Source organism: Rhea americana, unplaced genomic scaffold (assembly GCF_003343005.1).
Source record: "Rhea americana isolate MKP2758 unplaced genomic scaffold, rheAme1 scaffold_403, whole genome shotgun sequence".
Lineage (NCBI taxonomy): Eukaryota > Metazoa > Chordata > Aves > Rheiformes > Rheidae > Rhea > Rhea americana.
In genome coordinates, this window is record NW_028186539.1 from 320,723 (window position 1) to 335,914 (window position 15,192).

Sequence of the window (15,192 nt, forward strand, 5' to 3'; positions counted from 1 at the left end):
ATGATTTTTCAAGGGCAAGAGACCCTGTCCCAGCAATGGTAGGGAGACATTGACCTAAACTCACAGTGTGAATGACTCATAGTGTTGCAGCTGATAATTTCTGTTAGATGCTCTGTGTGCCTAGGAATTTCTTCTGCCCATATGCCTTATCCTCACATCTCTGACATCTAAGTGTCTTTAAGGCTCATTTAGGAGTTAACTAAAGTCTAAAAAGAATATGCTTGTTTTGTGTGATAGGTTTTTTTCAGGTGCCTCTGAAGCAAAGCACAGCCTCAACGTCATGATGGACCATTGGGGTTGGAGTGTTCCTAGTGCGGGTGCTACTGCTTGCCTTAGGCGAGGTTTCCTTAACAGAGGTCTGCAGGGAATTCAGCTTCAGTGCCCTTTCTTCCATGCATCCCAGACCATCTTTCTAAGGCAAATAAATCCAAAACCTTCAGAGTTTTCTCACAAGCCCCGTTTCCCAGTTTTTACTTTGCTCCAGTTGGTCTTGCAACTGCAAAGCACACCCAGGAAGCTGACCACTTGTGAACTAAATCTTATCAATCAGTCCTGAGCTATTTCATAGCTCAGTCACTTTTGTTTATTTTTTTCTTTACTCCCTGTTTGTTGTCTGTAACACYCTTCAACCCCAGCCCCTGTAGATAAAACTTTGTGCATAGACTGGTGGTTTCTCAGGGACTGTGGGATTTGAGAGTGATTGCAGTGTTTTGGGGGCTGTGATTCACATAGCAAAGATTTTCTATCACACTCACATCAGTGATGAGGAAAGCAAACCCCATACCTCTTCCTGGGACAGCCTGATCTTGGTCTCCTCAGTGATGTCCTCATTACCAGTACTGTTCTGAGCTACCAAGAACCAGCTGTTATTCCATCGAGCCTGTGTTTTGTTGCTTCCATATCACACAAGACTTTTTCTTAAATCAAGATGACACATGATACGGAAGCAAACACCTTGAAAAAAGCCACATACACCTGCCCAGCTGCCTTTGTCCAGCACCTGCCATTGTCTCAAGAACATGTTTGTATGAAATGACCATCTTCTTTTGAAAATCCGTTGCCTGGCCTTGAATTTTGTTTTCATCCTCAAATTTTACTTTTGGAGAGCCTTAAATTTACTGCCCTGTCAGTTTGCTAATCTGCATATGCTTACCAGCGAGTTGTTCTCTGACCACCCACTTCTAACTTTCCAAAGAGCTAGAGCTGCCTCTGGCATTTCTCCCTTTCAGCTGTTTCTGGGCTGTTTCACGAGTTACTGCTTTGAAATCTGGGCAAAGACCCTTTAAAATCCACTGTGCCCACCAGCACCCACCTGTCCTTTCACTTGGTGCAAGTCCAGAAGAGCTTGCAGGTGCCAAACAAGGCAGGCTGCAGCTCTACAGCCCTCCCAGGGAAGAGGAAAAATTTGCATGCTGGTGCCTGAAAGTAGATCCATTTGCTTGAAGTTTTGAGCCATGGCCAGCCCTGCTCCCCTCAGACCAATGCATTTTGTCACAGAATCATAGAATGGTCAATGTTGGAAGGGGCCTCTGGAGATCATCTGGTCCAACTCCCTGCTCAAGTAGGGTCACCTAATGCATGTTGATCAGGATGGTGGTGTGTCCAGATGGTTTTGAGTATCTCCAAGGAAGGAGACCCTTCCGCACAGCCCCTGCAGTCCTGACATCTCTGAGCTTGGCAGGTCTCAGCCAGGTACTGTGCTGCAGCTCTGGGAGATGCAGGGATTTGAGAGAGGAGCACCCAGGCATATTTCTTAGACACTTTGGCCCTTTGCATAAAAGAAGGCTGGACCAAGCAATAGTGATACAGTAGGCTGGTGGTGGAGGGCTGTGGCAGGGACTCATTGGGATGTAGCAACGCTGCACGGGTGATCATCTTGGCAACATGGGAAGCTGCGGCCGAGTGGGAACCACAGGCTTCCCTTGTGTCTCATGCACCTTGCTGTGCTGCAGCAAGAGAAAAACGAGCTGGATGCAGCACAAGCAAACACTGACACTTTATTACTTTGTGGAGTGTGTGTATGGGGGTCTGACTTCCAACTCAGCTTCTTGATGGCAGTCCCAGAGGCACTGGTAAGTTCTGCTGAGCTCGCCTTGCCTGAGCTGAGCAAAGAGATCTCTCTGGCATTGGTTCTATTCCAAAGTGACAACATTTGTTGATCCAGTTTTGGAGATGGCTCACATGGTGTAGACTGCAGGAATATGGCTGTTGCAGTTGCTGTTTTCCTCCAGGAGATGATGCCAGTCAAGGTCCAGATGTTCCCATTCTGGTATAGGAGAGGGCCCCCAGAGTCACTCTACAAAGAGCAAAACTCCTGCTTAGTGGTGCTTCTGCCCTGCCAGCTCCTGGCAGTACCAAGGTACCAGCAGAGGCATGGGCACATGCTCCACACTGCCTTGGACGGCTAGTCCCACCAGGTACTGTAGCTTAACCTCAGGCTCCAGGAGCACAGGACCACATGGATCTTCTACCTTCACCCTCCTAGTGCAGACACTGTGGTATAGGAGGAGTCTGTGTCCTTACTTGGCAGGAGGAGGCTCTGACCCACCCAGCACAGAGCATGAAGTGGTGATCTCATTGCCCCAGTGCTACATACRTTGGCTTGAGGAGATCAAGGGCAGGGCTACCTGCTGCAGGCACTGCACCAAACTATTGGGGGGGGGGGAAGAACTGCTAAATTGGTGTAGGAGAGCAGGTCATCTTTGCTCAGGCATTTGGGAAAACTCACATTGGTACTCCATCCCAAACATATGAGCACCACCATACAAAGAATCTTCTCCCACGCAAACCTTCTTTGTTTTCCCAGTGCATGACCATCACTGTGTGAATGTGCAAGTAGAAGGACACCTTCATGCCTATACAGAAAGACCCGTGGGCATGCACACACATCCACATGGCTGGACAAACATGTGCCTACATCTGTGCTTGCACCAAAGCACAGATACGCACACCAAAGCACGGTCACCCCACAACACAAACCCACTGCTTTCCCAAATGACAGGTAGGCTTATCTACCAAGTTTCCTACCAGGCTTAACCACCAGGTTCCCACAGGTAACTCTGCACCTGGATGAACCTTGCAGACATCCACATGTGACTGTGCACGCACTGTTTTCCCTGCACTGCAAGAGAAAGCTTGCAAGGCACAGAGACTCTGAGCTGTGGCACTGGTGGATGTGCAGTGCTCAGCAGCAGCACCAGGCTCCTCTGGGTGCCCTCCCCAAATCTGCTGAGGTTGCCCTAGGACTGCCAAGATAGCCAGCACTGCGGGGTCCTCAGGGCAGGCTACAGCCCTGGCAGGGTCTGGTACATGGTGTTCCCAAGGGATGTCACTCCAGAAACAACCAGAGAGAGAATTTCCTTGGTGCTGGGCATTAGGTTTTAGGGCTGTCCTGCGCATCACTCTATAATGCCAGCTAGCCCTGGTCTCACTACCTGGTCCTCCTCTGACAGCAGGAAGCCTTGCTATGGGCTAGTGGGTGTTTTCAGTGTTCTCTTGCTGCTGTCATCTCTTGATGCCCTTCTTGAAAKGAACAACACTCTGAGGACTGGTCCAGCAGCCTCCTTCCATCCCCTGACTCCCCCCCCCCCACAACTGCTTCCAATACAGGTGATGCTGTGGCTCCACTATCACCCATGTCCCTGGGCTATGCTCCCATGGATGATGTTGGGTGTGGAAAGCCACCCCTGGGGTGGCRCTGAACATGGGAATGGATTCCCACCCTTCACGACACCCACGGACCCCAATCCCTGCCCTGGCTCACTGAGAAACTGAGTCCAGATGCTGGTGAGTGATTGGAGAGTTCAGCCCTTTATTTTACAGGACAAATGGCAGAGTAGGGCTGTACAGCCCATTCCAAGGGAGCAGAACACACAGACACTTTGCCTCTGACCTATGCATGGCAGCTGGGGAGAAGATGACCAAGGCATGTAAAGGACAGTGGAGAGCCAGAGCCTGGGGTGGTGCTGCCCTTTATCGAGGACACTGGGATAGGAGGTTACTGGTCAAACTAAATGCAACTTGGTTAATGATCTCAAAGAGCCTGGAGAGTTTGGACTCCAGTGCCCTCTTGAATACCAGAGAGGCCAGGGGCCAGGAGTTGAACAGGGGGCCAGGAACTCAAACAGTGCTGTCCCTTTGCACTGACAGGGATGGGGTTGGCTACACTACCCAGGGTGGTGGGACACCACTGTACCCCCTCCACTCTGGGGCTGTGAGCCACACTGGCTAACATACCCCCCTTCCCTCCCCCAACCACCACCATTCCATGGCAGGCCCAGGCCAGGCAACAGGGAAGGTAGCCCCAATCTCTAGGCTGAGCCAAGTGATACAGAACAGAAGCAGCCCTCACATGGCTAAAACGCTCCTGCAAGCCTGGGTCTAGCAGGGCTCCAGCTCATCCTTGAGCCAGAATAAGAGAGTCAAAGGCCAGGACACTCTCTGCCACAGATGGCTGGCTGGATACTCAGGGAAACCCAAAATCTCTGCAGCCTCATTGTCACTGTTTACCCTGCCTGCGGTCTCTGTTGCTTTCCTCTGCTGCTTACCTTTCTCCTGCAAACGATAAGCTAGCCCTGACCAGACCCAAATTACTGCCTCAGCAGGCCAGTGAAAGACCTATAGGTTGATCTTCTGCTCTGGGTTTACTGGTGCTGGTGCTTGGTGGAGGGTTTTGGGGAGGGGGGGGGAAGGTTGTGGTGAAAGTAGGCTCAGTGAGGCAAGACTACCTGAGCAGGGCATATGTTCAAGTTGTTGTCAACCCAGGCCTGAGTGGTATGCATGGGAGGGTGCCACATGTCATCTCCATTGTGCCCTCCACACAGCTTCATAGATGTTCTGCTTTGTCCATATATCCAGAGAGGCAGGGGAGCAGGCTGGGGTGCCCCCCACATCAAGCACACTTGCCCTTGCGAAGACAGAAGGGCAGCTCTGGTGCAGGGATCAGGATTATGCTGAAGATGGGCTGGTAGCTCTCAGGCAGGGCCTGGGGGTGCTGCGCCATCATTTCCAACACCATGTGTCGCACCTCCTTGGAGACATCACCCCGGAGATCCAGCAAGGTGGAGACATGCTCATCGCTGGGTAGAGCAGGAGGTGAGCCCAGGTGCAGCCAGCCCATGACACCATCCTTTGCAGGCCTGCATGCCATATGCTCTATCCTTGCAGCTCACCACCTGTAGCACTGGTGTTCCCCACTGCAAACCTCCCATGACCCAGGGAAACAGAGCTGAGGCTAGGGTAGAGCTGTCACTTCAAACAAGACAAACTACAAACCTTGTGATTCTTGGTTTTGATATTTCATAGGTTTGGTCTGACTATGACATTTCCAATTTGGAGCTTTGTGACTTCTCACACATTTTTGTTTTGGCTACCAACATCCTGCAGTGACTGTGATCTGGAAACTCTTCTGCAAAATCAAACTGCTCCTCAAGCAGGATGCGCCCTTGAACCTCCATTCCCCTCCCAACACCCTGCTGACTCTGAGCTGCATCCTGGATCCCAGCATGACATGTGAAGGTCACAGCAGAACTGCTTTTTCCTTTGCATCTTTGCCCTTGTGACTTTACAAGAATCCCTCAAATTTTGACCATGGAAAAAGGAAACCTGAGGGGCAGGGGAAAAAAGCTCAGGTCTCTGCACACAGGACACTACAGGATAACCCTATGAAGTCCAGCCCAGACTTGGCTCCCCTGAGCAGAGTCATGTCTGTTCCATCTCATAGGAGATTAGAGCTAGGCTTCCTACCTGACATCAGGGTACTTAGTGATGAAGCCTAGCACCTCCAGGCTGAGCAGTGCTGGGTCCTTGAGACAGATCAGCTCACGCAGGGCTAACACAGCCTCGAGGCTCTGCTGGCTCCTGTCCAGGCCCTGTGAAGGAGAGCAGGCTGTCTGAGAGGAGGCCACTATGGCAGCTAGAGCAGAGATGCAGCCTGGCCCTCAAGATGCTCACCCACACTGAGATGTGGCCCTTGCTTGTAGCTTGCCCCCCTCCTTCCCTGAAAGGATGCTTGTGCTGGTGTCTTCCGGCTTAGCAGTGTTCCAGCAGTCTGGGCTGGCTTGGCTCCCAGCACAGTGCCCCAGTCCGATATGAGATGAGGCTGTGCAGCCTCAGCAACCTGCACTGGCCAGGATGGCCTGCAGGTTCTTAATTCAGCCAGATTCTTTGCCTGCTCTGGCTGTACAGCCATGCCTTGCCAGTGRGCTGAGGTCCTCATTCTGTCTGCTGCAAGCTGGGTTGGGGTCAGGGTGAGTGAATAGGGAAGGGGAGAATAGGAGGGCAACGGAGGCAAGCTACGAGCTATTTGCTGAGCTGGGCACTGACCTCCCTAAGGGGCAGCCTCATGGCCTGTGCCATGCCCTCTCTAATGGTCCAACCCCRGTTCCCTGTCTCACTCAACTGCTTCTCACCAGGCCGTGGAAGAGCTCCTGCAGCTGTGTGGCATCTTGCAGCAAGCGGTTGCAGAGCTGGCTCCGCTCTTCCTCACTTTTGCACACCATCTTCTTTTGCATGAGTGCCCGCAGGTATTGGCTTGTCACCAGGCGCTCACTCTCCATCAGCAGGAGCTGGGCACCAGGGCAAGGGAGAGCCATTTGCTGTGGGCACCCTCAGCACTGGCCTGGGAGCCAGGGATGGGTTGGGAAAAAGCAGAGGGGAAGCGGACCGAATGCAATGCCAAGCAGTGGGGACAGCCTATTGGGAAGCCCCTTTGCCAGAGGGGCAAAGAGGCCAGCTCAGCTTGAGGGGAACCCTGAATGTCTCTATGTGATGGTGCCCTCTGGGCCACTCCAGAGGAGACACGCTCTTCAGAACATCCTGCAGTGACTGTGATCTGGAAACTCTTCTGCAAAATCAAACTGCTCCTCAAGCAGGATGTGCCCTTGAACCTCCATTCCCCTCCCAACACCCTGTTGGCTTTGAGCTGCATCCTGGATCCCAGCATGACACCCAACTGTCCCACATCCTTGCCCTACAGATGAGAAGCCACTTGGAGGATGTACGAGGGATGCCTTGTAGCAACTGTACCATGAAGATGGGTTTCCTGACGTGGGAGAAGTCCTTTGCATACTTGTCTATCACTTCGCATATGCTGCTGACCAACTGGGACCCAAAGAGCCACTTGCGAGAAGGCAACTGCATGCACAGGGGCTGAAAAAAGCACAAGCACAGTGTAAGGTGCCCTGCATTGCACCTTAAGGGCAATGGGCAGCATAACATCCCATAGTACCTGCCCTGCTGCTATCTTGCAGCCTATCTGCTTTGCCTTGCAAAACCCCCAAGCCCATTGCTACAAGAGGATTCTGCCAGCCAAAAGTCAGCATCAAAATGTAGGAGTGGTCTAGACTGGGAACAGTATGGAAATACACTGGGGCCACCCTTCTCAAGCCACCTTGATGCCTGACGATCAGCATTTTGGGGGTTCATTTGAGTCTTGAGCTTTGTTGTTACTACTGGGCACCCCACTGTGGGTAGCAGTGGAGGCCTGGTGCAGTGAGCTTCTCCTTGCACATGTTTTTTGGCCTTCCCTAGTGGGTTTTTATTTTTAACTTTCCACTTATTTCCATTTTCCATGTGCAGATATAAAATTCGGTTTTGACTGAGGACTTTAATCTCCTCTTCTCCTGCTGTCCTTTCAGGTTGCATTTGCCCTTTCCGTGCCTGAAGGCACACAGCTCTGCTGGGGCCATGGCAGTCTCCATGTTGCCCAAGAGTATTTCATCTTTTAGCTGCCCCTTTGTTTTCAGGGCAYGCACCTTCCTGCATTATTTTTTCCAGATTTCATCAAAAGATTTAGCCTCCAGGGAGGCTTAACTTGCTTAATTTGACTGCGCTGGCAGGAAATGACTCGGGCAGTTGGCCTATATCCTCCATGTAGCCATTGCCTCTCTCCTGTTTGACTTTCTGCCATGAAACAGCCATAAAAACAAAAGAGAGGAAGCTCAGGTGGGCTATGGCTCCCAGTCTCTGTCAGTTACTGGTTTTGGGGCCATTCGCTAGTGCCATAGTGACACAGCACCATACTGGCTGGCAGCAGACATCAGGTGAGCTGCCTGCAGTTTACCAGGGCCCAGGGAGCCAGGCCAGCAGAAACATATGCAGGATGATAGGGTACAGCCCAATGAGATAGGAAACGTGGTAGGTACCATGGGCAGGAACAAGCCCATGTCTGGGTGGGTTGCAGTGGTGTTGCTCCTGCTGAGGACAGGGCTGTCTCAGTCCTGTCTGCCTCTGGAGCTGCAGAAGCACATACCTGCAAGTCCAGGAGAAGCTCCTCCAGCAGCAGCTGGCAGGCTTTCCTCTGCGTCCTGTCTAGAGCAGCCCGGAGGGACACAGGGACTTCACTCAGGGCAGTATCGGGGTGCAAAGAGGGGACAGAGGAGCTAGGAGAGAGAGAAGAGAGGGACAGGCAGCCTGGGAAGCACAGTGGGGATACTGGCCCTGCAGGAAGCTTGGCAGGGGGCTCGGGAGGATATGGCCTCCCTGTAGGTAGTAGGGTTGTTCTGGGAGGCAGTCATAACGTGGTTTGAAGTGATTCATGTTACCTAAGAGCAAGGTTGTTGTTGAGCACGGCGAGCAGATAGGGAATGTAGTACTTGGGTATGGTACGGTCCTTCTGGTGCTCCTTCCCACATTGCACTAGAGCTTCTCGTAGACTGCAACACAGCGAGGGAACCATGATGGGCAGAATCCCAAACATCTACCTACAAGTACCCGGACCCAGGATGCCCCTTCAGCCCTTGGAGGCACAAGCGCCTCTTGCAACTCTCCCGGCTTTTATGGTTCTTCCTAGGCCCTGCTACAGGCTAGAGACAGTACTGGACAGGGCAGGGTAGGGGAACGTATTTTGGACCTCTTGGGAGAGCAGGCCTCAGTGTCACCAGAGAGGCTCCTGGAACAGCAAGTTTCCAGAAGCTAATAGTCCTGAGAAGCTGACTGAGACAATTTGGACCACCACTAGACACCCTATGGCAGATCTCTGCCATCAGCCTGTGGTGGTAGGCTGTGGAGGCCTGGGGACTGTGAGAATGGCTAGGGCCATGAGAAGCTCCACTGACCGGCCCAGAAATGCCTCAAGCTCCTCCATAGCCATGCTGTAGACCTTTTGCTGCAGAGAGCCTGTGATCAGGGAGGCCACACGGATATTCTCATTCAGCATCTGCAGAGGGAGAAGAGGGCAAGAGGGGGATCAATGAGAGGCTGCGAGCCACAGCCTACTTTTTCAGGGGCTCTCAGCATGGCCCTGTCCCACCTGCAACTCAGGGAGCATTACACATCCATCCCTCTCTTGACGGCAGCTCAGGCTAGGGGAGAAGAGAGCCTGACTGCCTCTCAAAGCCACAGAAAGCATAATGCGGCCCTGGACAAGCCCTAGCACCAGGTCAATGTAGTAAGGGCACGAGATGGCTGGTTCCAGCCTGCAGTGCCGGGGACCCACCTGCACAACAATGACAGGCAGGGCTGACTGGAAGAAGCCCTGGTGATCCGTCTCAGGTTCTTCCTCCCTGAACCACTCCTTGAACTCCACCTCCAGGGTTCTCTGCATCCACTCAAGCACGCTCGCCTGTGGGACAAACACCCACCACGGCCTGCCCAGGGAGTTCCTTCAGACTCAATACATATAGCATAGCACCACGTCACAGGCCTCAGGGGGCTTGTCCCACAGCTCAGGGGCTCATGCTGCTGTTGGAGCTGGCACAGTGGCCACGGTTGTTTCCCCCTACCCTGTCCATTGTACATGTTACTCTGCTCACTTACCTTCACTTTCACCACATATTTCCTCTCTGTCTGATCCACAAGTTCAGGAGAGATCAAGGGGCCCAGAGCTGAAACATCCACTTCTGGGAGTAGGCCAGGGTGACTCATCATCTCTGGGCTGGATGACAGAAGTGGGACAGGGCTGGAAGGATCTGTGGTTTAGAGTAGTTCGTCCCTCTCCTTCTACCCTCCTGGTGTTCCTCCCCAGCTCTTCTGGCCTGCCTGCGTGTCAGTGACACAACCCAGTTCCACTCACCTCCCCTGCTCACATGGCCAGGGTTGGCACTGACCTGTGATATACATGAAGCACCCACTCAAGGAGGAGAAAAAGTGCCTGTTTGTCCAGATCCTCTTGGAGAATGTCCTGGAGATGGCTGGTGAGGGCCTGGTGGTACATGGCAGTGCAGATGCTGAGGATGTTGTAGTGAGCTGGAACACACTGCACCATCAGGTCCTTCACCACATGCAGCTCAGTCACGACATCCCTCTGCAGTGCTGCCAGGTGTCTGGATAGCCCTGGGCCTGTGGTGTCCACACAGGCAGTGCGGAAGTGGGATCCTGTGATGGTCTCCTGAAGGATACAGTAAAACTTCTGCCTCCATCCCTTAGGGCGGCCAGGAGGCAGGAACGTGGCATCCAGGAGCAGAGTGTCATCTATTTTCTCCTCTCGCTCGATGATCCTTACAGCAGAGACAAAGAGGACTGGGTCCTCCCGCACCAGCTGAAGGCTGCGACCCACGATGCCCCACAGCTGCTTGGCCAGGCTCTCATTGAGCTCCTGCAGGCCACTGAAGTAGGACAGCACGGTGCCCTGGGCACTAGAGAGGCCACGGAGGTGCAGCTGGAAGAGGATGTCATCCCGGAGGTGCTCCAACATCATGAGCTCAGCATGGGCCTCCAGGAGGTGCTGCTCATGGAGCAGCTGTAGAGTATGGGAAAAAACTTCATGGACTGTGGGAGAGGGAGGAGAAATGACAAGATTGAGCACTGAGGGTAAAGGGGAATGGCACTGCAGTTGTGGGTATGGATTAGCAGGGAGATCCCAAGGGGAAGGGGCTGAGACTTGGGGCTCTGCAAAAACAGTGCTGGGACAGGTCTTGGGGAGGCAGTGGCATCTCCATCCTCAGAGACTTTCCAGACACAACTGGATGTAGCCTGTGCAACCTGCTCTAACTTTAGCCAGCAGACCTGCATAAAGCACAGAGTTGCACTGGAGCATTCCCAAGTGCCTTCCAGTTGAAATCCCCACAGACTGGGCCAATACCTTACCCGAGAATAGCTGGGGCAACACCTTGACCACTGAGGCCAGTTGCACGTGCTCTGCCATCAGTGCCCGCATCTGCTGTAAGATCTGGAAGTGGTCAGCACTGTCAAGTAGAGCCCACCGTGCAGCTCCCAGGTCCTGGCACACGTTCTGCACCTCCTTGGCCGCTGACCGCAGCTGCTCCAGCCCTGCACTTGCTCCCTCCAGGTAGGACTGGACAGTCGACTGGGGAGCAAAAGAGGATGAAGGTGCAGTGGGAAAGCTCTCAAAGGATGGAGGACTCGCACTCCCTTTGTTCGAGTCCTGCCAGGCCTCTGCAGCACGTGGTCTCCCACTCCCACAAGACTGCATCTACCTCTCTCATCACACCATCACATCTCCCACAACGTGCCTATCCCACAGCTCCTGCTCCTATCACATACACCTAGCCCCAGGAAATCTGCTCCAGCAACAGGAATGGCCATTTCACCTTCCCATTGGGTAAAATAAATCACATAGCAGGGTTGAGGCGCAGTGGCTGCTGTGCATGAGAAGAATCACTTTGGGGTTACCAACAGTGAGGTAATCAGTAATCAGATGTCTACTTTCAGCTTTAAAACAATACTTTGCTTCTGCAAAATATTTGCTGACCACCCAGACAGACTAATGGTGTGAAACACCTCAGTGGCCACACAAATGTTCCTCCAAAATGTATTTCCATCTTTTCCGCCCTATAGTTGCACTGGTACATCTCCATGCCCTCTCTGCTCATTTAACCCCTGGCTTCTGATGTGAAGAAGCATTTTTATCCAGCATTGACAGAAATAAGTTGTTTTCTCTGAGGCTACATTATTTAAAATGAGTCTCCTCCTGGACAATTTCCCCATATTTGGAGCAGGATAAAGCACCTCCAAAATCAGGATAGCCAGGACAAGGTTAAGGCTGCTCAGACTACCTGAGCCTGAGGTCAGTCTTCCTTCAACTCATGTAAAAAGGGATYGTAGTTACCCTGACCATATATATGTGCACAGGGACCAGTCAAATCCCTTCTTTCCGTATGTAGAAATACTGTTTCTCCTGTGAGGATCTGCAGGCAGGGACTGGGCAAGCTGGAGCTCTTCATTGCCTTCCAGCCATGGGGAAAAGGAGCACTTAGTGCTGGGATAGAGAAGCAATGGGGAGCACTGGCTCCTGCATACGGAATGCATTGAATACCTTTGGTATTTTGCTTTTAATTATGGACAGAGATACGGGAATCCCATTTTAACACTTCAACCAACCTCTAGGGTTAGGGTAGGGAGGTTTCTACCACATCTTTTCGCCTAAAAAATTGCATTTCTCTGACCAATAGCCAGCGTAAAGACAAGATTTTTCCAGAAGTGGAAAAAAGGATGATTTGATGCAGAAGACTAGGGATTCCATGCATGGGATCCCTGAATGAGGAGAGGGTAAAGCTGTAGATGTTCTTCAGGTGGGATGCAGCAAACACCCACCTTTAGCCGGGACTGAATGGAGCTGTTCCTCTGTGTTTCTCGGCTCCGGTACTGTCCAAGTGCCTCCAATTTCTCGGGGCGGTAAAAGACCCCTGAAGCCCATTTCAGAGCAGCTCCTCTCGCTAGCTTCTCAGCCTTCTCTGCTTCTGGCCATTCCTCATCTGGGGGTGAAGYCAGGGGTTAATGAGAGAAGAGTGCCTCTGCTTGTGGGGCAGGAAGGGCTCCCAAGGCCAGAGGCAGGAAACCAGCTACAAGCGGATGTTCTAGCACACACAGATGTTGGAAGCCAGACAGCGTGGCAGCAAGCAGGCCCTTCCATGAGGGCCCTGAGAGAGGTCCCAGTGTCACAGGTTAGGGCCAACACAGCAGTCATGGCAGAAGACTACCCCAGGAAGCTACCAACACCCTGCCAGCTCAGGCTRTCACTGAGGCTGAGTGTGTCCTCTTGTCGGGTAGGGGCAGGATCTCCTACCACTTGGGAGGCCTTGGCAGGACAGAGTCCTCTGCAATGAGTCAGCAGAAGGAATGGAGGGGTGACTGCTTGCATAGTCTCTCTACATGAAGAAGTTAGAGGAGTTGATTTAGAGGGCCATCCTTGCCTAGGAAGCTGCATTGCTGAAGGCAGATCCAGGCTGAAACGAGGCCAGGAGGCTCCTGAACTTGTGGGTCTCCCAAAGGTAATGGCTACAGCTGTGCAGGACCACTCTGTCCTGCTTGGCCCTGGCACAGCTTATAAAGCCATGTCAAGGGCCATTTTTACAGCACTGGGGACTGAGAACTGGCACAGTCATCACATGCTCACCTYCATCCTCAGCACCTAGGTTCATTGTTTTCTACTTTCCACAGAAGCTCTCCCAGCTCAGAACTCTCCACAGCCCCACAAGAACATCACCCAGTCCAAAGCCAGCATCTCACACTGCTGATAAGYCTGTTTGTACTGGGGTCATGGACTCTGGGGAAAAACAGTGGGTCTGGAGAAGAGCTGTGCAGTGAGTAGCACTTTCCACAGTAAGTGCTACAATGGTGGGCATCTCACCAGGAAGGAGGGGAGATCACCCTGCATAGCAAGGGATGATCACAGCCTGCTGCAGTTAGCACTGACAGGAAGCAGGGCTGGACTTCTACCCACTCAAGGGCAGAAGGTATTCGCCCTGGCATGGGGAAAAGGTCCATCAGATGGACAGACAGAGGCTGGTGGAGCACAGGCATCGCTGAAAGCCCCTAGCCCTTGAAATGCACTGCCAGTGGTGGCATCCCTCCCCTGCCCAAGATGCCAGCTCCCTGGGGGACCGCGCTGTCCTCATTACCTTTGGGGCTCATGGTGTGCTCATCCTCGGCAGACATGCCCATCGTCTCAACGCTGCATGAGAGCTCCAGGGCGCAGGGCTGGGCTGTGTGGAGGAAGCCAGCAGCCGTTTCCTCAGCGAGCGCATGCACACTCCTCAGGGGCTCATTGTGTTCCTGCAGACGGGCTCAGGATGTSAGGAATGGGGCGGGGGAGCGGGGGGAGGGGGGAGAAGGCACCGTAGTCACTGCGGGTCTCAGGCTTTGCAAACAGAAATCATGTTCTGTGTGCCCCCTCCAGCCTAGCCCAGCCCAGCCCAGCCCACCTCACTCCCCCCTCCCAGTCTGGTTCATCCTGGGCATGCAGCCAACACAGACCTAGTGCTTGCCTTGTCGGGTGGCCTCACTCACAGCTGAATGTTGTAGCACAGGGCTGCAAAGCAGCTCAGGTGGCTTAAGGAAGGTGGTGGGTGTCCCTAATTGTTATCCAGTGCCCAAGGGAGTGCACCTGCCTGGGCAGTGTGAGTGGAGGCCGTATTCTCATTATGTTTTCTGTCTCTGTAGCAGGAGCACACCGGAAGTCTGTATGGTCAGGAAAAGGTCTGTATGTAACAGCTGCACTCAGAAATGAGAGCACAAGGAAGCYGGATGAACTGTTCCCGTCCATGGTTGCTAGGGAGGGACTTGGAGATGTCCCCATGCCACAAAACACCTTTGCAGGGCTTGGGTGGAAGATTCACTTCCAGTGCAAGGACCAGGACAAATTTCAGAGCACACAAATACAATACACCCAGGAGGTCTAAAGAGCCCAAGTGTGAACTCGCTGAACTCTTAACTGTAGTGTGTACTTTTTACTTTGGTATCACAGGACTGGGAGGGGGTAAATGCACAGCCGGTTTTGAAAAAGAGCTCCAGGGATCCCAGACAATCTGCCCAGGGAAGATGGCTGCCCTACACATCTCTGGAAACAAAACTATCACCAGTAGCCTGGATAAACACAGCCTGACAGAACTCGTCAGTGGGACTTTCAGGGGGAAAGGGTCAAATCTCAGCCATCCAAGGCATCATTTAAAGGCAGGGTATACGGCAGAGATACCTRCTTCATAACCTACTGCAACTGCCAAACTAAATGTAACAGGCTCCTTAACAAAGGCTCCCAAAATGCCAAAGCTGTCATGAAGTTTGAGGGAAAGGCCTAATATCCAGCAGCAAACCTGCAAAACCCGTGTAAATATGGCACCGAGATGTCCCTGGGCTCCAAGAGTTGTCTCCAGCGGCACAAAGGCCAGCTGGCCACCGAACTCTTGTGGTGTTCCTCCACGGCTGGTACTGGGGCCAACGCTGCTTAACGTGTGTATTAGCACCCCGGCTGAGAGCGCGAGACGGCGGGTGGGAGGGCGCGTCTCCGGGAGCGTC

At 52.9% G+C, this 15,192-nt stretch overlaps 1 protein-coding gene across 8 annotated transcripts; it reads right to left on the bottom strand.

The window, feature by feature from the left end:
• Nucleotides 1-2,014: 2,014 nt before the first annotated feature.
• EXOC3L1 (exocyst complex component 3 like 1) lies at nucleotides 2,015-14,185 on the bottom strand. 8 transcript variants are annotated; one of them, XM_085314443.1, is made up of 14 exons: nucleotides 14,155-14,185; nucleotides 13,800-13,953; nucleotides 12,493-12,653; nucleotides 11,026-11,245; nucleotides 10,047-10,707; nucleotides 9,757-9,874; nucleotides 9,437-9,562; nucleotides 9,057-9,157; nucleotides 8,544-8,654; nucleotides 8,252-8,381; nucleotides 7,027-7,149; nucleotides 6,411-6,566; nucleotides 5,746-5,870; nucleotides 3,792-5,138 (listed from the first exon to the last, which is right to left on the bottom strand). In XM_085314443.1, the coding sequence occupies exons 2-14, from the start codon at nucleotides 13,840-13,842 to the stop codon at nucleotides 4,892-4,894; spliced, it is 2,322 nt and encodes a 773-aa protein (XP_085170569.1). In that variant the 5' UTR covers nucleotides 13,843-13,953; nucleotides 14,155-14,185; the 3' UTR covers nucleotides 3,792-4,891. The 8 variants fall into 8 exon arrangements, with proteins under 8 accessions (XP_085170572.1, XP_085170569.1, XP_085170570.1 ...); XM_085314446.1 differs by lacking the exons at nucleotides 3,792-5,138; nucleotides 14,155-14,185 and adding an exon at nucleotides 2,015-2,296 and having other exon boundaries at nucleotides 13,800-14,057; XM_085314444.1 differs by lacking the exon at nucleotides 14,155-14,185 and having other exon boundaries at nucleotides 3,792-5,078; nucleotides 13,800-14,057.
• Between the last annotated feature and the right edge of the window lie 1,007 nt (nucleotides 14,186-15,192).